We start from the raw sequence: 23,848 nt of genomic DNA on the forward strand, positions 1-23,848 counted from the left end.
CATAATGATAGGACTAAGAGTCAAAGGGAGCACATAAACAAGGCTAGTGTCTGAAAATACTAACTGCTAGAATAAAAAAGGGAGAAGACGATCCAACATGGGAAGCAGGATACACAGCAGACTCATAGAATGGCAGATGTCCTAAACAGCACTCTGGCCTCAAAATCAGCCCTTAAGGCATTCAGATCTGGCTCTAGAGCCCATGAGAGTATTTTAGGCATGGAAAGCCTAGACACTGTGGCAAAAAAAAAAAAAACAAAAAAACAAAAAAACAAAAAAACACCTAAATGAAAGATCTCTGCGAGTGAGATCCTAGTGGAATGAACAGGTCATCAAAGAAGGATGTACCTTTCTCTGAAGGGAGGAGAGAACTTCCACTTTGACTATGACCTTGTGTAAATATGATCAGAGTTGGCAAACTCAAAAGGCCTCCATAGCCTTGGCAACTCATGACAAGAGCCGAGGGAGATTACTGACGCCATAAACAAGAGTGTCAATTTGTTAAGTCAACAACAGGAGTCACTGTGCACTTACTCCTCATGTAGGATCTCTGTCCTTAATGTGCTGTACATTGTGATTTAATGTTACACCTAGTACTCAAACAGTATTTTTCACTTTGTGTTTCTGTGTGGGTGCAAACTGTTGAAAGTTTTACTTAATATATGCTAAATCGATCTTCTGTATATAAAGAGAATTGAAAATGAATCTTGATGTGAATGGAAGGGGAGAGTTAGCAGGAGAGGGGAGGGTTGAGGGTGGGAGGGAAGTTATGGGAGGGGAAAAAGCCATTGTTATCCGTAAGCTGTACTCTGGAAAATTATATTCATTAAATAAAAGTTAAAAAAAGAAGTTTCCCTAAAAGATAAATCTTTAATAGTACTTACTTTAATAGTTCTTATAACTCAGAAATGCTTAAATGTCATAATTAATATTGTTATCACTTTCTAGTAATATATTTTTAATGTTTTGGGAATATAATCCTGGTTTTAAATCTGATGGATGGGCCATTATACAGTATTTTTAAGTATTTTTTAAAAGATTTATTTCATTTATTTGAAAGACAGAGTTACAGAGAGAGGTAGAGACAGAGAGAGAGGTCCTGCACCCCCCCTAGTTCACTCCCCAGATGGCTGCAACAGCAGGAGCTACGCCGATCTGAAGCCAGGAGCCAGGAGCTTCTTCTGGGTCACTCACATGTGTGTGGCGCCCAAGGACTTGGGCCATATTCACTGCTATCCTAGGCCATAGCAGAGGGCTAGATCAGAAGAGGAGCAGCCGGGACTCAAACCAGCGCCCATATGGGATGCTGGCGCTTCAGACCGGGGCATCAACTCGCTGCACCACAGCACCACCTCCCCATAATACAGTATTAACAGTTACACAGGCAAGCTTTGGCTTCACTTGCTATATCTATGACCAAATTTCTCCCTAAATTTGTAAATGACTGCTTCCTTCCTAACATTGGGGCCAACTGAATATGGGCACCAGTTTGAGATCCGGCTGCTCTATTTCCAATCCAGCTCTCTACTATGGCCTGGCAAAGCAGTAGAAAAAAGCTGAAGTCTTTGGGCCCCTGCACCAGCTTAGGAGTCCCAGACGAAGCTCCTGGCTCCCGGCTTTGGATCGGCACAGTTCTGGCCATTGCAGCCAACTGGGGAGTGAACCAGTGGATGGAAGACCTCTCTCTCTGTCTCTCTCTCTCTCTCTCTCTCTCTCTGTCTCTCTGTCTCTCTCTCTCTCCTTCCCTCTCTGTGTAACTCTAACTTTCAAATAAATAAATAAATATTTTAAAAAATAATTCAGTTGAATTTTATCATTTTCTACATAAAAAGTCTTCTCTCCCTTCAAACTCTGAATAATCTATTTTATCATTAACTTTAAATTATACATAAAGTTTATTTTTACTTTAATATTTCTTTTTATTAGCTCTTGTTAGTATCTCTTACTTACTGAAAAATATTTCTCAGTTATTATAATGTTGCCTGACACACAGCGAACAATGTCTGCCTGTTCTTATGCTTGAACACTGAGGGAAAGCATTATCATCAATCATTCACAAATCAAATTTAATTCTATACGTAACAAAATGCCACAAGCCAAATTCAATTTCTGGAATCTACCAATTATCTTATTATGAAATAAAGAAGTTAAAAAGAATACATTGTGAAATAGCTGGAGCTGAACTGTGTATTGTAAGAATAAAACATGCAACATGGAGAAATTCTTACCTGTGATGCAAAAACAAGAGACAAAAATCCTTGTAAATGTAAAAAAGTGGGATTAGGACATAGTATTGTATACTGGGGAAATCTTAAAAGAATACCACAAAACAAGTTGGAGAAAATAATTAAGACAAAAAGGGTCCAGAAGAGAGTAATCTTGATTGCAATATTAATGAAATCATCATTTAATAAAATAACTGATTAGGTCACAAGCTATAGTAGACAACACAATTCCTAGAATTTAAGATTTACAATACAGACTACTGGATCAACCATTACTAAAAATGAATATTTGGGTAAGTCATTTTACAAATGTAATCTAGTTACAGGATTAAGTCTTTTAAGGAAAGAAAAGTCAGGGAGAAGAATTTGAGTGATTTAATCTGGTATCCATGTTAAGAATGACATTACATCCGAATGCCAAGGTCCCGCTCAAACATTGTGTTGGTATTTTTTGCCCACAATGATGGGAAGTAATTTTCCCTGTTAAGATTTTATGCAACAGTAATAGCTTATAAGTGACAACAGTTTTCTATTAACATTAGAGTTTGTTTAATTTTCAGTTTAGGGGCTTTTTGAAGTCTAAAAGGCCTACTCCCATTTATTAGAAATGTTAACATTAAATTAGATTATACGTTGTGTGATACAATATTTCAGATTCCTACTAGCCATACTCCTGAGTATTTAGCTCATACAGCATTATACTACCTTAAAATATTTTTTGTAAATCTAGAAATCCAACACACTAAAGAACAAAACTAAGATATTAGACTCTCACCTTTCCATTCATGTCTTTGGAAGCATCCTTAGCATCTGCAGGGTTTTCAAAAGTAATGAAAGCAAAGCCTCTGGACTTGCTAGTTTCTCGATCCTTGATCAAAAGAACTGCAATATTTATGTAAGTTGTAAGCCTTTTACATGTATATAATTACATACTTTTTGAAATTTTCGTATTTCCAAATTTGTCAATCTTCAGCTTCTCTCAGTTTTATTAATCTGATCTACCAGATACAACATGGTCTCAATTATCTGAAAGTTGTATTTAAAAAAGTGAATGCTTTTAACAGCATTATTTTCTCTTCTAAATATCAACAATTCCTCTGTAGTCCCTCCAATTCATTTCATGCCTTCTCTCAACAGCCTGTATCCTCTTTTTTAAACAGATCTTTTAGAGCAAAATTTCACCTAGTGCAATGGTTAATAGCTTTCCCCATAAAAACAAAAATTTTAAGAAAAAAGAGTCATGTAAGTTTTAAGAACAGTGGAACATAGTTAGTACATACTGACTTTTGGACAGATGGGTATATACGTTGGCTGGCACTGTGGCGTGGCGGGTAAAGCTGCCGCCTGCAGTGCTTGCATCCCCTTATTAGCACTGGTTCAAGTCCTGGCTGCTCCACTTCTGATCCAGCTCTTTGGTATGGCCTGGGAAAAGCAGTAGAAAATGGCCCAAGTGCTTGGGCCCCTAAACTCGTATGGGAGACCTGGAAGAATCTCTTGGCTCCTGGCTTGAAATCTGCATAGCTCTGACCATAGCAGCCATATGGAGAGTGAGCCAGCAGATAGAAGACCTCTCTCCCTGTCTGTCTGTCTGTCTCTCTGCCTCTCTTTCTCTGTGTAACTCTGACTTTCAAGTACATAAATAAATCTTTCAAAAATAGTTACCTTCTGCTATAGGGCCATATTTCCCAAACATCGCTTCAAGAATCTTTTCATTGATGGTTACATTGAGGCCTCCTACAAATAGCTTCCCTGGACGATCTGCTTCCACCATTTTTCTGTAAGTGGTTAAAAACATATATACAGCAAAAATTAAACCAAAAGATCAAATTTTATTCCACAAAGTGATTAAAAAGTGTGCACACTGACATCTTTACTGTTTCTTTTTTTTATTTTCAATTATCTTTATATAAAGATCAATTTAGTATATATTAAGTAAAGATTTCAACAGTTTGCACCCACACAGAAACACAAAGTACTGTTTGAGTATCTTTACTGTTTCTTACTTTAAAATATGAAATTTGCTCAACAGGGAAAGGAAGACTGAGCTATTTTTAAGTGAACAATAACAATATATGTGAAAAAATATATGGAAAAAAGCTTTGAGCTACAATACACGGTATGTCAGTTTAAAAATTTTAACTAGCCTAGGTACACAGGCTGCAAATGATGTCGATATATGTTTTAAAATAATCTGAATAGGGGCTGGCGCTGTGGCACAGCAGGTTAACACCCAGGCTTGATTGGCTGTCATCCCCTATGGGTGCTAGTTAGAGACCCAGCTGCTCCACTTCCCATCCATCTCTTTGCTGTGGCCTGGGAAAGCAGTGGAAAATGGCCCAAGTCCTTGGGCTCCTGCACCTGTGTGTGAGATCCAGAAGCAGGTCCTGGCTCCTGGCTCTGGCTGTTGTGGCCAATTGGGGAGTGACCCATCAGATGGAAAACCTCTCTTTCTCTTTGTCTCTCCTCTCTCTTGTAGTTCTTTCAAGTAAATAAATAAAATTTAAAATAAAATAATCTGAATATAAATTTATTATCTCATACTTTGAAAACTAATTTTAAGCAAGTATAAAATGGCACAATATTCATTTTTTCAAAAAATATTTTGAAATTTAGAATTTTTCAAACAACCAGGTTTCTAAGGGCTGGGGCCATGGTTCGCTTGTTTAATCCTCTGCCTGCGGCACCGGCATCCCATATGGGCACCAGGTTCTGGTCCTGGTTGCCCCTCTTCCAGTCCAGCTCTCTGCTGTGGCCGGGAGTGCAGTGGAGGATGGCCCAAGTACTTGGGCCCCTGCGCCTGCATGGGAGACCAGGAGGACGCACCTAGCTCCTGGCTTCAGACTAGCGTAACTCTGGCAATAGTTGCTTTTTGGGGGGTGAACCAATGGAAGGAAGACCTTTCTCTCTCTCTCTCTCTCTCACTGTCTAACTCTATCAAATAAATTAAAAAAAAAACAGATTTCTAAAAGAGTAAACATATGTAACAATATTCTAAACTTCACAAAAGGTACACAAAAATATCTTAGGCCCTGTACAAATTTTTTCCCATCCACTTTTATTTTTCTTGGTTACACAATAATTTGGTTTATATTTGTATTTTCTTTACCAAATATTTACAATACATTAAACGTTAAGTTACAAAATGGAGAAATTTTTACTAAAGCAAATGTTATTTTATAAAGGCAGATAAGCTAGCAACAGAAGGAGGAGAGGCAAAGAGTCACAACAGGCATATGTGCAGGCCTCTTAAAGAGAGTAGGAAAGGGAAAACAAGGAGTACAGAAGGAAGAGGGAAGGACAGAAGGGGAATGAAAGACATCAAACAGGTGGGTAAGAAAACAGGCCTGGGGCTGGGAGAAGAATGTGGGCAAGACTCCAGGGTAGAGGGTAGGCTGTGAGAAAATGCAAAGGTGTGAGCAGCAGCCAAAAGGGCAGGTGAAGTCTGGGGGTAAGTGGCATGTGCCAGTGAACAAGCAATGGAGCAGGGTGAGAAGGCAAAGGCCTGAAATGAAATAGAGATCAACACATGAAGAGAGACAGAGAGAAGGAGAAAGCACTATTGCACTGTGGGATAAGGGTGATGAAGAGAACACCTATGCAGGCAAACGACAAGAGAAGAGGGAAACAGAAGGATTGGGGGGAAGAAAGGCGTTAGGGAGGAAAGGCTAAGAAAATGGAAGAGTAATGAGACAGCAGGCTCATGGTGCAGGAGAGCAAGGAAGGTGAGATGAGAAGAGTGTGCCTCAGGACAGAAAGGGAGAGGAACAGGGAGTGAAAATAGAGAGCAAGGTTAGTGAACAACTTAGGAAGGAGGGAGAATGTGATTGTGTGCACACCAATGAAAGGGGAGAAGACAAAGGGGAAAGGAGCTGGTGAGGAAGAGGGAAAGTGTACAAACAGGTCCATAAGGAAAGAATGAGACAAAGAGTATGTGCATGGCTGCAAGACAATGTAATGCACGCAAGACCATTTAAAAACGCGGTGGAGGGTGGAGAGTGAGGGGAGACTGCAAGGAGGGAGAAATGTTGAAAATGCAGGCCAAGAAAGAGGGAAAGCGACAGCCCAAATTCTCAGGCCAGGAAGGGAGGTGTAAGAGAGAAGTAACGGAGGGGGACATAGTGCCAAGACTGTAACGACTGGTAAAGACACGCACAGCCCAGTAACCACGTGTGGGTATGCAAGTGAGCTAGAGTGCCCGGAAGTGTGGGTGCAGTGTACACCAACAAGTAAGGCAAGGGGGCGGGGAGGCAGAACGTCTGCGCAGGCCGCAGAGCACGTGAAAGTTTACCGCGCAAAAAAAGGAGTGGGGGATGGGTACAGCTTACAAAGGCTAAAAGAGTTACTCAATGAGCTCAATGAGGATGGTGGGGGATGAGAAGGGACCAGTTAACAAAGAATAGCACCACATACAGCAGGAATGCGCAAACAAGGATAGAGGGAAACTCAGAGCAAGACAGCCACATGAGGGGCAGGGGCCTGAGAGCAGGACAAAGACGGGCACGAGGAAGGCATGTGCATGAGCAGGAGAGGGAACTATGGAGTAGTGGGTTGCGGGCAGATGGACTGTGGCTAGGTAATGGAGTTGCGGAGAGAACTCCCATAGGATCGGGAGGAGGAAGAAGACAGAAAATCCTACAAAAATCCGTGAGGTGCAAGGCAGAGAAAGGGAATGTAAAAAATCTAGGGAACAAGGCCGGCGCCGCGGCTCACTAGGCTAATCCTCCGCCTAGCGGCGCCGGCACACCGGGTTCTAGTCCCAGTCGGGGCGCTGGATTCTGTCCCGGTTGCCCCTCTTCCAGGCCAGCCCTCTGCTGTGGCCAGGGAGTGCAGTGGAGGATGGCCCAGGTGCTTGGGCCCTGCACCCCATGGGAGACCAGGAAAAGCACCTGGCTCCTGGCTCCTGCCATCGGATCGGCGCGGTGCGCCGGCCGCAGCGCGCCGGCCGCAGCGCGCCGGCCGCGGCGGCCATTGGAGGGTGAACCAACGGCAAAGGAAGACCTTTCTCTCTGTCTCTCTCTCTCACTGTCCACTCTGCCTGTCAAAAAAAAAAAAATCTAGGGAACAGCGAAATGGTAACTAATATTATAAATAATGTAATAGGTGGGGCTGGTCAGGTGGCATCTAAGAACTGCTTCTGGGTGTCCAGGTAGGGTCACCATTAGCTGAGTCGTCATGCACTACCTCGTAAAACTTTAAAATAGGGAAGTAAGCACGACCAGTGTTAAAATACAGGCATTCCTATATGGTATATCTAGTTCACATGTTTCATACATGGCGTCTTAACTGTTAACCACTCATACAGAAGCAAACATTAATTTTGGCCACAGACCTAAACACATATCGGCTAAAATAATTGATGTAACTTACAGAGAAGGGGAAATGTGCAAGGCAAATAGCTATTAATTGCTAACCGCAGGTTTTAAGTATGTAGCTCGTGCTTTCTTAGTCACAAAGAAAAGCCGCCCACTATACATGAGACAAAATGGCGGCTTCGTTTTAAAACTGGCGAACCACTCGCGACTTTTCTCCATAATGGGAAAAACAAAAATGAAAGCCTTGAAGATCGCAGAGTTCTGACAAAGATTAATTTCCAAGTGCTACAGAAACGTTCCATACCCACATCCACTCCAACATCGACTTTTTCTAATCAGCAATTTCGCTAAATTTATCATACTGCCTAGACAAAAACCTCCAAATAGAATTTTTCAAGAAATGACTGATACCAAACTCTTCCAAACGTGTATATCTACATATATCCACAAATGTAAAACACTAAAAATTTTCCAACAAAACTGACAAAAATTAAAGCCTGTATTTCACATTTCAGCTACTCACAAGTGATTTAGATATGAATTCTTTTCTCCTGAAGTTTAAGTTTGCGATTTGTATATAATTGTCTACACCTTTTACCTTCTCGTCCTGATTTTCTACGATAACGCTTTCGACTCCTCCTCAGCTACCAGCACCCACAGCGAAAGTAACCGTCTAATGCGACTGTGCAAAGCATAAACGCAAGATGCGTAACCAGGATGTGACTCTTTGTAACCCGGATGTGACCCGTGAAGCGTAATAGATGTGACCAGCTAAGACGTTGTACAGACCGCAGGCAAAGGCAGGCAAAGCAGAGTGCAGAGTCTTACGAGAATGGTGGGCCAAACTCTATTTTTTTTAAAAAACGGTAAAGAAAATTTGAACACTAAAGTGTTTTCTCTACTTCTGTTTTTGTTTTTTCCTTTCTTTTCCTTTCTTTCAGTGCAATAATAATTGGTAAGAAGAATGGAAAACATTAAAAGAACAGATGTAATAAAATGTTTAGGAATCCTTATTTATGTTTCTTTATAATATAAATATTTAAAAGCTTATTACTTTAGGGCACACACTGTGGCATAGTGGGTTAACGCCTGACCTACCGTGCTGCCATCCCATATGGGCGCCGGTTTGAGCCCTGGCTGCTCCACTTATGATCAAGCTCTCTGCTATGGTCCAGAAAAGATTAGAAGATAGCCCAGGTCTCTGGACCCCTGCATCCAAGTGGGAAATCCGGAAGAAACTCCTGGCTCCTGACTTCAGATCAGCACAGCTCCAGTTGTTGTTCACTCCATCTGTGGAGTGAACCAGTGGATGGAAGACCTCTCTCTCTGTCTCTACCTCTCCTACTCTCTGTGGAACTCTGACTTTCAAATAAATAAATAAATAAATAAATAAATAAATAAATGCTTTTATAAAAAGTATGAATATACAGCTCTCAGGTTAATTTGGGTCTCATAAATGGAAAATGGAGCCTCCTAGTGTTCTACTGCAGTTGAGTTGTGGCTGAATGCTTTTCAACTGAGGAGATAATTGAAAATGAAAAAAAAAAGAAACAGTAAAGATGTCAGTGTGCACACTTTTTAATCACTTTGTGGAATAAAATTTGATCTTTTGGTTTAATTTTTGCTGTATATATGTTTTTAACCACTTACAGAAAAATGGTGGAAGCAGATCGTCCAGGGAAGCTATTTGTAGGAGGCCTCAATGTAACCATCAATGAAAAGATTCTTGAAGCGATGTTTGGGAAATATGGCCCTATAGCAGAAGGTAACTATTTTTGAAAGATTTATTTATGTACTTGAAAGTCAGAGTTACACAGAGAAAGAGAGGCAGAGAGACAGACAGACAGACAGGGAGAGAGGTCTTCTATCTGCTGGCTCACTCTCCATATGGCTGCTATGGTCAGAGCTATGCAGATTTCAAGCCAGGAGCCAAGAGATTCTTCCAGGTCTCCCATACGAGTTTAGGGGCCCAAGCACTTGGGCCATTTTCTACTGCTTTTCCCAGGCCATACCAAAGAGCTGGATCAGAAGTGGAGCAGCCAGGACTTGAACCAGTGCTAATAAGGGGATGCAAGCACTGCAGGCGGCAGCTTTACCCGCCACGCCACAGTGCCAGCCAACGTATATACCCATCTGTCCAAAAGTCAGTATGTACTAACTATGTTCCACTGTTCTTAAAACTTACATGACTCTTTTTTCTTAAAATTTTTGTTTTTATGGGGAAAGCTATTAACCATTGCACTAGGTGAAATTTTGCTCTAAAAGATCTGTTTAAAAAAGAGGATACAGGCTGTTGAGAGAAGGCATGAAATGAATTGGAGGGACTACAGAGGAATTGTTGATATTTAGAAGAGAAAATAATGCTGTTAAAAGCATTCACTTTTTTAAATACAACTTTCAGATAATTGAGACCATGTTGTATCTGGTAGATCAGATTAATAAAACTGAGAGAAGCTGAAGATTGACAAATTTGGAAATACGAAAATTTCAAAAAGTATGTAATTATATACATGTAAAAGGCTTACAACTTACATAAATATTGCAGTTCTTTTGATCAAGGATCGAGAAACTAGCAAGTCCAGAGGCTTTGCTTTCATTACTTTTGAAAACCCTGCAGATGCTAAGGATGCTTCCAAAGACATGAATGGAAAGGTGAGAGTCTAATATCTTAGTTTTGTTCTTTAGTGTGTTGGATTTCTAGATTTACAAAAAATATTTTAAGGTAGTATAATGCTGTATGAGCTAAATACTCAGGAGTATGGCTAGTAGGAATCTGAAATATTGTATCACACAACGTATAATCTAATTTAATGTTAACATTTCTAATAAATGGGAGTAGGCCTTTTAGACTTCAAAAAGCCCCTAAACTGAAAATTAAACAAACTCTAATGTTAATAGAAAACTGTTGTCACTTATAAGCTATTACTGTTGCATAAAATCTTAACAGGGAAAATTACTTCCCATCATTGTGGGCAAAAAATACCAACACAATGTTTGAGCGGGACCTTGGCATTCGGATGTAATGTCATTCTTAACATGGATACCAGATTAAATCACTCAAATTCTTCTCCCTGACTTTTCTTTCCTTAAAAGACTTAATCCTGTAACTAGATTACATTTGTAAAATGACTTACCCAAATATTCATTTTTAGTAATGGTTGATCCAGTAGTCTGTATTGTAAATCTTAAATTCTAGGAATTGTGTTGTCTACTATAGCTTGTGACCTAATCAGTTATTTTATTAAATGATGATTTCATTAATATTGCAATCAAGATTACTCTCTTCTGGACCCTTTTTGTCTTAATTATTTTCTCCAACTTGTTTTGTGGTATTCTTTTAAGATTTCCCCAGTATACAATACTATGTCCTAATCCCACTTTTTTACATTTACAAGGATTTTTGTCTCTTGTTTTTGCATCACAGGTAAGAATTTCTCCATGTTGCATGTTTTATTCTTACAATACACAGTTCAGCTCCAGCTATTTCACAATGTATTCTTTTTAACTTCTTTATTTCATAATAAGATAATTGGTAGATTCCAGAAATTGAATTTGGCTTGTGGCATTTTGTTACGTATAGAATTAAATTTGATTTGTGAATGATTGATGATAATGCTTTCCCTCAGTGTTCAAGCATAAGAACAGGCAGACATTGTTCGCTGTGTGTCAGGCAACATTATAATAACTGAGAAATATTTTTCAGTAAGTAAGAGATACTAACAAGAGCTAATAAAAAGAAATATTAAAGTAAAAATAAACTTTATGTATAATTTAAAGTTAATGATAAAATAGATTATTCAGAGTTTGAAGGGAGAGAAGACTTTTTATGTAGAAAATGATAAAATTCAACTGAATTATTTTTTAAAATATTTATTTATTTATTTGAAAGTTAGAGTTACACAGAGAGGGAAGGAGAGAGAGAGAGACAGAGAGACAGAGAGAGAGAGAGAGAGAGAGAGACAGAGAGAGAGGTCTTCCATCCACTGGTTCACTCCCCAGTTGGCTGCAATGGCCAGAACTGTGCCGATCCAAAGCCGGGAGCCAGGAGCTTCGTCTGGGACTCCTAAGCTGGTGCAGGGGCCCAAAGACTTCAGCTTTTTTCTACTGCTTTGCCAGGCCATAGTAGAGAGCTGGATTGGAAATAGAGCAGCCGGATCTCAAACTGGTGCCCATATTCAGTTGGCCCCAATGTTAGGAAGGAAGCAGTCATTTACAAATTTAGGGAGAAATTTGGTCATAGATATAGCAAGTGAAGCCAAAGCTTGCCTGTGTAACTGTTAATACTGTATTATGGGGAGGTGGTGCTGTGGTGCAGCGAGTTGATGCCCCGGTCTGAAGCGCCAGCATCCCATATGGGCGCTGGTTTGAGTCCCGGCTGCTCCTCTTCTGATCTAGCCCTCTGCTATGGCCTAGGATAGCAGTGAATATGGCCCAAGTCCTTGGGCGCCACACACATGTGAGTGACCCAGAAGAAGCTCCTGGCTCCTGGCTTCAGATCGGCGTAGCTCCTGCTGTTGCAGCCATCTGGGGAGTGAACTAGGGGGGGTGCAGGACCTCTCTCTCTGTCTCTACCTCTCTCTGTAACTCTGTCTTTCAAATAAATGAAATAAATCTTTTAAAAAATACTTAAAAATACTGTATAATGGCCCATCCATCAGATTTAAAACCAGGATTATATTCCCAAAACATTAAAAATATATTACTAGAAAGTGATAACAATATTAATTATGACATTTAAGCATTTCTGAGTTATAAGAACTATTAAAGTAAGTACTATTAAAGATTTATCTTTTAGGGAAACTTCTTTTTTTAACTTTTATTTAATGAATATAATTTTCCAGAGTACAGCTTACGGATAACAATGGCTTTTTCCCCTCCCATAACTTCCCTCCCACCCTCAACCCTCCCCTCTCCTGCTAACTCTCCCCTTCCATTCACATCAAGATTCATTTTCAATTCTCTTTATATACAGAAGATCGATTTAGCATATATTAAGTAAAACTTTCAACAGTTTGCACCCACACAGAAACACAAAGTGAAAAATACTGTTTGAGTACTAGGTGTAACATTAAATCACAATGTACAGCACATTAAGGACAGAGATCCTACATGAGGAGTAAGTGCACAGTGACTCCTGTTGTTGACTTAACAAATTGACACTCTTGTTTATGGCGTCAGTAATCTCCCTCGGCTCTTGTCATGAGTTGCCAAGGCTATGGAGGCCTTTTGAGTTTGCCAACTCTGATCATATTTACACAAGGTCATAGTCAAAGTGGAAGTTCTCTCCTCCCTTCAGAGAAAGGTACATCCTTCTTTGATGACCTGTTCATTCCACTAGGATCTCACTCGCAGAGATCTTTCATTTAGGTGTTTTTTTGTTTTTTTGTTTTTTTGTTTTTTTTTTTTTTGCCACAGTGTCTAGGCTTTCCATGCCTAAAATACTCTCATGGGCTCTAGAGCCAGATCTGAATGCCTTAAGGGCTGATTTTGAGGCCAGAGTGCTGTTTAGGACATCTGCCATTCTATGAGTCTGCTGTGTATCCTGCTTCCCATGTTGGATCGTCTTCTCCCTTTTTTATTCTAGCAGTTAGTATTTTCAGACACTAGCCTTGTTTATGTGCTCCCTTTGACTCTTAGTCCTATCATTATGATCAATTGTGAACAGAAATTGATCACTTGGGGGCCGGGGCCGTGGCCCAACAGGCTAATCCTCCGCCTGCGACACCGGCACACCAGGTTCTAGTCCTGGTCGGGGCACCGGATTCTGTCCTGGTTGCCCCTCTTCCAGGCCAGCTCTCTGCTATGGCCCGGGAGTGCAGTGGAGGATGGCCCAAGTGCTTGGTCCCTGCACCCCATGGGAGACCAGGAGAAGCACCTGGCTCCTGCCTTCGGATCAGCACGGTGCGCCGGCTGCAGTGCGCCGGCCCGGCGGCCATTTTAGGGTGAACCAACGGCAAAGGAAGACCTTTCTCTCTGTCTCTCTCTCTCTCACTGTCTAGTCTGCCTGTCAAAAAAAAAAAAAAAAAAACTTGATCACTTGGACTAGTGAGATGGCATTGGTACATGCCGCCTTGATGGTATTGAATTGGAATCCCCTGGCACATTTCTAACTCTACCATTTCGGGCAAGTCCGATTGAGCATGTCCCACATTGTACATCTCCTCCCTCTCTTATTCCCACTCTTATATTTAACAGGGATCACTTTTCAGTTAAGTTCCATCACTTAAGAATAATTGTGTATTAATTACAGAGTAAAACCAATAGTATTAAGTAGCACAAACAAAAAAATACTGAGAGGCATAAAGTATTAAGTTGTTCATCAACAGTCAGGGCAAGGGCTGATCAAGTCACCGTTTCTCATAGTGTCCATTTCACTTCAGCGGGTTTCATTTTTCTTTCTTTCTGTTTTTTTTTTTTAACTTTTATTTAACAAATATAAATTTCCAAAGTACGACTTATGGATTACAATGGCTTCCCCCCCATACCGTCCCTCCCACCCACAACCCTCCCCTTTCCCACTACCTCTCCCCTTCCATTCACATCAAGATTCATTTTCGATTATCTTAATATACAGAAGATCAGCTTAGCATACATTAAGTAAGGATTTCAACAGTTTGCTCCCACACAGAAACATAAAGTGAAAAATAATAGATGATTTTTTTTAAATGATGATGAAATCAGATCAGACCTATTGTCATGTTTAAACCCAGTGAGAGTCAAGTTGGGAATTGATAATTTCTTTTTTCTTTTCTTTTTTTTTTTTACAGAAGATCAGTTTAGTATGCATTAAGTAAAAATTTCAGCAGTTTGCACGCCCATAGAAACACAAAGTGAAATATATTGTTTGAGTACTCGTTATAGCATTAAATCTCAATGCACAGCACATTAAGGACAGAGATCCTACATGAGGAGTAAGTGCACAGTGACTCCTGTTGTTGACTTTACCAATTGACACTCCTGTTTATGGCATCAGTAATCTCCCTATGCACCAGTCATGAGTTTCCAAGGCTATGGAAGCCCTCTGAGTTCTCCGACTCTGATCTTGTTTAGACAAGGTCATAGTCAAAGTGGAGGTTCTCTCCTCCCTTCAGAGAAAGGTACCTCCTTCTTTGATGACCTGTTCTTTCCACTGGGATCTCACTCACAGAGATCTTTTGCCGGAGTGTCTTGGCTTTCCATGCCTGAAATACTCTCATGGGCTTTTCAGCCAGATCCGAATGCCTTTAGGGCTGATTCTGAGGCCAGAGTGCTATTTAGGACATCTGCCATTCTATGAGTCTGCTGAGTATCTCCCTTCCCATGTTGGATCACTCTCCCCTTTATTTATTCTATCGGTTAGTGTTAGCAGGTACTAGACTTGTTTATGTGCTCCCTTTGACTCTTAGTCCTTTCATTATGATCAATTGTGAACTGAAATTGATCACTTGGAATAGTGAGATGGCATTGGCACATGCCACCTTGATGGGATTGAATTGGAATGCCCTGGTATGTTTCTAACTCTACCATTTGGGGCAAGTCAGCTTGAGCATGTCCCAAATTATACATCTCTTCCCTCTCGTATTCCCACTCTTATGTTTAACAGGGATCACATTTCAGTTAATTTTCAACACTTAAGAATAACTGTGTATTAATTACAGAATTAAACCAGTCATATTAAGTAGAACAGACAAAAAAACTACTAAGAAGGATAATGTATTAAGTTGTTCATTAACAGTCAGGGCTATGCTGATCAAGTCACCGTTTCCCATAGTGTCCATTTCACTTCAACAGGTTTCCTTTTTGGTGTTCAGTCAGTTGTCACCAATCAGGGAGAACATATGGTATTTGTCCCTTTGGGACTGGCTTATTTCACTCAGCATGATGTGTTCCAGATTCCTCCATTTTGTTGCAAATGACTGGATTTCGTTGTTTCTTACTGCAGTATAGTATTCTAAAGAGTACATATCCCATAATTTCTTTATCCAGTCTGCCGTTGATGGGCATTTAGGTTGGTTCCAGGTCTTAGCTATTGTGAATTGAGCTGCAATAAACATTAGGGTGCAGACCGCTTGTTTGTTTGCCAATTTAAATTCCTTTGGGTAAATTCCAAGGAGTGGGATGGCTGCGTTGTATGGTAGGATTATCTTCAGGTTTCTGAGGAATCTCCAGACTGACTTCCATAGTGGCTTAACCAGTTTGCATTCCCACCAACAGTGGGTTAGTGTCCCTTTTTCCCCACATCCTTGCCAGCATCTGTTGTTGGTAGATTTCAGTATGTGAGCCATTCTAGCTGGGGTGAGGTGAAACCTCATTGTGGTTTTGATTTGCATTTCCCTGATTGCTAATGACCTTGAACATTTTTTCATGTGTCTGTTGGCCATTTGGATTTCCTCTTTTGAAAAATGTCTATTGAGGTCCTTGGCCCATCTCTTAAGTGGGTTGTTGGTTTTGTTTTTGTGGAGTTTCTTGATATCTTTGTAGGTTCTGGTTACTAATCTTTTGTCTGCTGCAGAGTTTGCAAATATTTTTTCCCATTCTGTTGGTTGTCTCTTCACTCTCCTGACTGTTTCTTTTGCAGTACAGAAACTTCTCAATCTGAAGTAATCCGAATAGTTGATTTTGGCTTTGACTGCCTGTGCCTCCCGGGTCTTTTCCAGAAACTCTTTGCCTGTGCCAATATCTTGAAGGGTTTCTCCAATGTTCTCTAGTATCTTGATGGTGTCAGGTCGTAGATTTAGGTCTTTAATCCATGCTGAGTGGATTTTTGTGTAAGGTGAAAGGTAAGGGTCTTGATTCATGCTTCTGCACGTGGAAATCCAGTTTTCCCAGCACCATTTATTGAATAGACTGTCCTTGCTCCAGGAATTAGTTTTAGATCCTTGATCAACTATAAGTTGGCTGTAGATGTTTGGATTGATTTCTGGTGTTTCAATTCTGTTCCATTGGTCTATCCATCTGTTTCTGTACCAGTACCATGCTGTTTTGATTACAACTGCCCTGTAGTATGTCCTGAAATCTGGTATTGTGATGCCTCTGGCTTTGTTTTTGTTGTACAAGATTGCTTTAGCTATTCGAGGTCTCCAGTGTCTGCATATGAATTTCAGCACCATTTTTTCCAGATCTGAGAAGAAGGTCTTTGGTATCTTGATTGGTATCGCATTGAATCTATAAATTGCTTTTGGGAGAAGGGACATTTTGATGATGTTGACTCTTCCAATCCATGAGCATGGAAGATTTTTCCATTTCTTGGTAACCTCTTCTATTTCTTTCTTTAAGGTTTTGTAATTTTCATTGTAGAGATCTTTAACGTCCTTGGTTAAGTTTATTCCAAGGTATTTGATTGTTTTTGTAGCTATTGTGAATGTGATTGATCTTAGAAGTTCTTCCTCAGCCATGGCATTGTCTGTGTATACAAAGGCTGTTGATTTTTGTGCATTGATTTTATACCCTGCTACTTTGCCAAACTCTTCTATGAGTTCCAATAGTCTCTTAGTAGAGTTCTTTGGGTCCCCTAAATAAAGAATCATGTCATCTGCGAAGAGGGATAGTTTGAGTTCTTCCTTCCCAATTTGTATCCCTTTAATTTCTTTTTCTTGCCTAATAGCTCTGGCTAGAACCTCCAGTACTATATTGAATAGCAGTGGTGAGAGTGGACATCCCTGTCTGGTACCAGATCTCAGTGGAAATGCTTCCAACTTTTCCCCATTCAATAGGATGTTGGCTGTGGGTTTTTCATAGATTGCTTTGATTGTATTGAGGAATGTTCCTTCCAAACCCAGTTTGCTTAGAGTTTTCATCATGAACGGGTGTTGCATTTTATCAAATGTTTTCTCTGCATCTATTGAGATAATCATATGGTTTTTCCTCTGCAGTCTGTTAATGTGGTGTATCACATTGATTGTCTTGCGCACATTAAACCATCCCTGCATACCAGGGATAAATCCCACTTGGTCTGGGTGGATGATCTTTCTGATGTGTTGTTGCATTCTATTGGCGAGAATTTTATTGAGGAGTTTTGCGTCTATGTTCATCAGGGATATTGGTCTGTAATTCTCTTTCAGTGCTGCATCTTTTTCCGGCTTAGGAATTAAGGTGATGCTGGCTTCATAGAAAGAATTTGGGAGGACTCCCTCTTTTTCGAGTGTTCTGAATAGCTTGAGAAGAATTGGAGTTAGTAGTTCTTTAAATGTCTGGTAGAATTCAGCAGTGAATCCGTCTGGTCCTGGGCTTTTCTTTGTTGGGAGGGCCTTTATGACTGTTTCAATTTCTGTCTCAGTTATGGGTCTGTTTAGGTTTTCGATGTCCTCATGGTTCAATGTAGGTAGGTTGCATGTGTCCAGGAATCTATCCATTTCTGATAGGTTTCCGTGTTTGCTGGCATACAAGTCCTTGTAGTAATTTCTGATGATTCTTTTTATTTCTGTGGTGTCTTTTGTTACGTTTCCTTTTTCATCTCTGATTTTATTGATTTGGGTCTTTTCTCTTCTTTTTTTTAGTTAGTTGGGCCAGTGGGGTGTCAATTTTGTGTATTTTTTCAAAAAACCAGCGCCTCGTTTGGCTGATTTTTTGTAATGTTTTTCTTGATTCAATCCTGTTGATTTCTTCTCTGATTTTAATTATTTCTCTTCTCCTACTAGATTTGGGTCTGGTTTGCTGTAGGTTTTCTAGATCCTTGAGGTGAATTGAAAGCTCATCTATTTGGTGCCTTTCCAAATTCTTGATGTAGGCACCTATTGATACAAACTTTCCTCTTAACACTGCTTTTGCTGCGTCTCATAAGTTTTGGTATGTTGTGCTGTTATCCTCATTTACTTCCAGAAAGTTTTTGATTTCTCTTTTGATTTCTTCTATGACCCATTGTTCATTCAGGAGCATGTTGTTCAATCTCCATGTGTTTGCGTATGCTCTAGGGATTCCTGAGTTGCTAATTTCCAACTTCATTCCTTTATGGTTTGAGAAACTGCATGGTATGATTCTAATTCTTTTGAATTTGCTGAGACTTGCTTTATGGCCTAGTATGTGGTCAATCCTAGAGAAGGTTCCATGTACTGCTGAGAAGAATGTAAAATCTTTAGCTGTAGGATTGAAAGTTCTGTATATATCTGTTAGATCCATTTGGGCTATAGTGTCGTTTAAATCTATTGTATCCTTGTTGATCTTCTGTCCTATTGATCTGTCTATTTCTGAGAGTGGAGTATTGAAGTCCCCCAGTACTATTGTATTGGGGTCTAAGTCTCCCTTTAAGTCCATTAATAAATCTTTTAGATAAACTGGTGCCCTGTAGTTAGGTGCATATACATTGATAATTGTTATATCTTCTTGTTGTATTGATCCCTTAATCATTATATAGTGCCCCTCTTTGTCTCTCTTAACAGTTTTTGTGGTAAAGTTTATGTTGTCCGATATTAAGGTGGCTACGCCCGCTCTTTTTTCATTTCTGTTGGCATGGTATATCTTTTTCCAGCCTTTCACTTTCAGTCTGTATGGATCTTAGTTGGAAAGATGTGTTTCTTGTAAGCAGCAAATAGAAGGGTTTTGTTCCTTAACCCAATCAGCCAATCGGTGTCTTTTAACTGGACAGTTCAGGCCATTCACGTTCAATGTGACTAATGATAAGTGGTAACTTTGCCCTGCCATTTGCCAAAGATAAGTTCTAATATATGCTTTGAATTCCCTGTGATCTTTTGCTGTGAGGTTTCCTTCCTTGGTTTCCTTCCTTTACCTTCTTTCATATTGATGACCGTGTTTCTGTGTTTCTGTGTGTAACACATCTTTAAGCATCTTTTGCAGGGCTGGACGAGTGGCAACAAATTCTTTCAATTTCTGTTTGCTATGAAAAGTCTTTATTTCACCTTCATTCACAAATGAGTGATTTGCAGGATATAATATTCTGGGCTGGCAGTTGTTCTCTCTTAGTACCTGGGCTATATCTCGCCATTCCCTCCTAGCTTGTAGAGTTTCTGATGAGAAGTCAGCTGTGAGTCTGATTGGAGATCCTCTGAGAGTAATCTGACGTTTCTCTCTTGCACATTTTAGGATCTTTTCTTTATGTTTCACTGTGGAGAGTTTAATTACAACGTGTCCTGGTGAGGATCTCTTTTGGTCGTGTTTATTAGGGGTTCTGTGAGCTTCCTGTACTAGGATGTCTCTGTCCTTCTCCAAACCTGGGAAATTTTCTGTTAATATCTCACTAAAAAGGCCTTCTAATCCTTTCTCCCTCTCCATGCCTTCAGGAACTCCTAGAACCCAAATGTTGGGTTTTTTAATAGTATCCTGAAGATTCCCGACAATATGTTTTAGGTTTCTAATTTCCTCTTCTTTTCTTTGGTCTGACTGTCTCCTTTCCTGTGCTCTGTCTTCTAAGTCCGATATTCTCTCTTCTGCTTCACCCATTCTGTTTGTACGGCTCTCTATTGTGTTTTTCATTTGATCTATTGAATTCTTCACTTCAGTCACTATCACAGTTTCCTGTTGTACTAGTTGTTTCGTTTCATTTTGATTCCTCCTTAATATTTCATTTTCACGAGAGAGATTTTCTATCTTGTCCATTAAGGATTTCTGTAGTTCAAGAATTTGTTTTTGAGAACTTCTTAATGTTCTTATCAATTTTTTGAGATCTGCTTCTTGCATTTGTTCTATCTCATCATCTTCATAATCTTGAATTGGGGTGTCTTTTTCATTTGAGGGCATCATGGTGACTTCCTTGTTTTTATTACCTTGGTTTTTGCGTTTGTTATTTGGCATATTGGAGATATTTGGTTTCTTCACTGTGGTGCTTTTTCTTGTTATACTATGACTCTAGATTAAGTGGACTATCTGTTTTTGATGGAGCCTTAGGGCTTGAGATGGGTGTGGCCTGAGAGCTCTGTTTGGTGTGCCAAAGGTGACTCACTCAGCTTTCTCTCTCTCTCTTTCTCCCTCCCTTCCTCCCTCTTTTTAACTCAGAAGGGAAGTAATTCCGCACAGCTGAGTGGAACTGAGGCTAGTCAATGTATGAAATCTGGCCCCTGTGGGTATAATATTCGTCTGCTCTGCCCCAAGGACAACAGAAAGGGTCTATACAGTCCTCAGTGTGCTCTCAAATTTCTTGGCAGTCTCCCACTGGGCTGCCAAGGTTACCGAGTTTGTGTACTCCATGAGTTCTCTCCCATACCCTCAGATTTTCACACTCCCAGTTCATTAGCTCCATACCTTCACTAGGTCCTAACCTCCTGTTATTTCTCCCCACCAGAGTCAGGTTTTTCTGCTTGGCTGATAGCTGGCGCTGCTTTACGTATGTCCAAAATGGCGCCTGCTCTTTGTCTTGCTTGGCTTTGTAAGCTGAGTGGAGAGAGAGGCTCGTGTCCATGCCGGTCCCTTTTATTTATTTATTTTTTTCTCTCCTCCAGTTAGCCTGGTGAACTTTCCCCAGCGGGGCTTCAAGCCTCATTCCCTCTAGGCTCTTTCTGCCATTTTCCCTGCCAATGTCTTGGGCTACTGAGGTTTCGCCTCACCTCCCCTTCCAGCGCTGGTGCGCAGACTCTGTGGCTGAGCTCCCGAGCCATGGGCATCCTTGCTCTCCTCATAGGTCCTCCGTGTCACATCCACTAGATCCAGAAGAGTTTCCTCTGCAATTTTTTTTCCCGAGCCTTTCCCTGAAACTACAGTAATTGCATTTTTATTAAACTATCTTTTCCCGGACTGTCATTGCGCACCCTCACTATTCCGCCATCTTGGCTCTGCCGAGAATTTCTTCAGGGAAACTTCTAAAACCTAATGTGAAACGGATGAGGCAAAGATTGGAAATGAGATGAAACAAGATCCATTTATAGAAAAAATTAAAGAACTATAAACACAGAATTACAGATAATGTTGGGAGATTTATCATCCTTCAACTTTTTCAACACAATAAATAATTAAAATTAATGTTGCATGTGAGTTACATAACCAAGTAATAACTTTGAATTGTTAACTGAAAATGACAGCTTATCCTGGGACGCTGAAAATTTTTATTTGGTGGGAATGTAAGGACAAAGTGATTTAGCACTGTAGAATGTAGGATTGTCACCTACAGAATATCTGAGGTGTTAATCTTTTCAGAGTGTTAAATGTCTTAAAATGCTAGAGAAATTCAAGAATTTTCAATAACAAATTTATGTTTTGGATGACTTTGTAGAATGTGTGTCCTAATAAAATGTCTTACAAGTAAGCTTTGTGAGGTACATGATCATTTCAGAAGAAAATGTTTGGTTTGCAAAAATGACTTATGGGATGGATACTAGTTATGTTACTGGAGTTGGAGTAGAAGTGAATTCATAAAATTAGCATTTATGTTAAAATTTGTGTGATATTATACATAATATATATGATCTTTTTAGTCTTTCGATGGAAAAACTATTAAAGTAGAACAAGCCAACAAACCATCTTTTGAAAGTGTTGGGACACGAAGACCACAACCTCCTAGAAACAGAGGTCCTGTAAGAAATATGAAAAATGGAAAGGGAACAAGTGGAGGAACAAGATGGCATCCATCATATAGAGGACACTTGGATAAAGTTTTAAAATATAAGGATACAACCATGGGACTGAAAAGCAGTAAGTTTGAATCTATAGAAAATCTGTTTTCTTTTTGACCAAAATTATTTATAAATTACTAAATGGTATAGAAATCTAAGAAAGATTAAATAGTGACTGAAATATTATTTTAATATTGTGATTATTTTCAGAAAAGCTTTATAAATTTCATACTAAGCTCAGTTTATTGTAAGTGCTAATTGATTCCAAATTTTCTGGCAGAACTTATTTCTGTTGATCAAATAAACATATAGTTTTATACATTGGGATCAACAACTCCATGTAAAAATTAATTTAGCAGGTTTTTTTTATTAGGTATATGTATGTAACCATCTATGTAAATATAATAATACATGGTCATTTTTATAGAGGGAATTGTGTGTTGGTCTGTTGTGAGGAAGTTTGCATCCAGGGCTGTAGTTCTCGGAGTGACTTTAACTCTGGAAAAGTGAAAACACTTTCATTAATTTTAGAGGCTGAATCATTGAAAATGGTACCTAAGCTATTTTCAGAGATGCCTTATTTTCACAGTCAAGGGAGGGTCGTGAACATTTTAAAAATTACCCATGTGCTAAAAAAAATCTGTATTATCAGGTTTTATTGTTTTACTTATTTATTGCTCTTCAAAAAGAAAGGATTTAATAACCAGTATTGAATAGAGATTCCAAAATGGCAGAACAGGGAGGGAGCTTGTTGCTCTAGGATAGGGGAGGGTTGTAAAAATAAAAGTGGAGAGAGTGCAATCTCAGGGAACAGCTATGGAGAAAACTGTGGTGGAAATAGCATGTAGTGGATCTTTATGGGGGTTATAGACCTGAAGCAGGAAAATAGACACAACACAAGACACCAACAGCCAAGAGCCTCAGCACCATCTTTTTGGATAGTGAGGTGAGGTGTGACTGGACTGCGGCAGTCCGAGCTACTAGCAATAAAGTTGTGGGGAGAGCCTGTGTGAGTCTGGCTTAGAGCCATTTGGGGGACAGTATACCTGCCAACCTGACTACCCAGCAGAAGTACCCTGCAACTAACTGAGAGAGGGGAGACACCATTTTGAGATGTAGGTAACGGTTACAGCAGCTTGTGTTCACAAGTCCACGGACCAGCCCAGAGGAGACATCTGAGGCTGGCTAGAAGGATTGATGCGGACTGGGTGCCCATTTAGGATTGTGGGCTGCTCCAGCCTCCCAGCATGTCACAAGCTCTGGGGCTCTGGCAGCCTGGACAGAACGCTGATAGGCAGCTGGCTGTGGGAGTGTCTTCACCTCTCCATGGATGGGATAGACTAACAAAGCGGAGTGGATCCAATGACTGGGAGCCTTTTGTGCTGGGACAGTGGAAACAGTGTGTTTGTATGGGAGGGTGTAGGGTGTGGCTAAGTTTCTGGGCAGTAGCTGTATGTGGCTCCATATGCTTAGGGCTCCCTGATTGCCTTTGATGGGTCATTCCTGTGGGATCTGTGCTCAATATGAGGACTGCACAGATCATTTGGATCTTGTGGCAGCATGGATGACTATTGTACCCACTGGGCCTAGAGCCTGGGTCTTGGAATAGAGGAGCTGAGTATGAGACTATGCCAACAGAGCTGATTAAACTTCCCCCCTGATTAAAGAAAAAGATTTGACATGCCCAATATGGATGTCATTTTGGATGCTCCCTTTACCCTGGAGCACTGAACAGAGCTTCCTGGCCACACCCAGCATACTCCCCTGGGCATGCACTGAAAAAGCACACAGAGGCGTAGTCCAAAGATAAAAGCCATCAGAAGGAGGAAAAAAACTC

At 40.2% G+C, this 23,848-nt stretch overlaps 2 protein-coding genes across 2 annotated transcripts in view; one reads left to right on the forward strand and one right to left on the reverse strand.

The window, feature by feature from the left end:
* The window catches only part of LOC149119165 (RNA-binding motif protein, X chromosome-like), a 34,028-nt gene extending 25,773 nt beyond the window's left edge, over positions 1–8,255 (reverse strand). Inside the window, exons 1-3 of the mRNA XM_089325131.1 lie at positions 8,136–8,255; positions 3,888–4,000; positions 3,001–3,107 (exon numbers count right to left, since the gene is read on the reverse strand). Of these exons, the coding sequence (XP_089181257.1) occupies positions 3,001–3,107; positions 3,888–3,996 (216 nt within the window). The 5' untranslated portion in view covers positions 3,997–4,000; positions 8,136–8,255. The remainder of the gene's footprint in view (positions 1–3,000; positions 3,108–3,887; positions 4,001–8,135) is intronic.
* Positions 8,256–9,193: 938 nt separating this feature from the next.
* Positions 9,194–23,848, forward strand: part of LOC149119166 (RNA-binding motif protein, X chromosome-like) — a 29,780-nt gene continuing 15,125 nt past the window's right edge. The window contains exons 1-3 of the mRNA XM_089325122.1: positions 9,194–9,302; positions 10,083–10,189; positions 21,874–22,090. Coding sequence (XP_089181248.1) covers positions 9,194–9,302; positions 10,083–10,189; positions 21,874–22,090 — 433 coding nt within the window. The remainder of the gene's footprint in view (positions 9,303–10,082; positions 10,190–21,873; positions 22,091–23,848) is intronic.

Source organism: Oryctolagus cuniculus, chromosome Y (genome assembly GCF_051225735.1).
Source record: "Oryctolagus cuniculus isolate XC-2025 breed Fujian yellow rabbit chromosome Y, ASM5122573v1, whole genome shotgun sequence".
In the NCBI taxonomy this organism is placed as follows: domain Eukaryota; kingdom Metazoa; phylum Chordata; class Mammalia; order Lagomorpha; family Leporidae; genus Oryctolagus; species Oryctolagus cuniculus.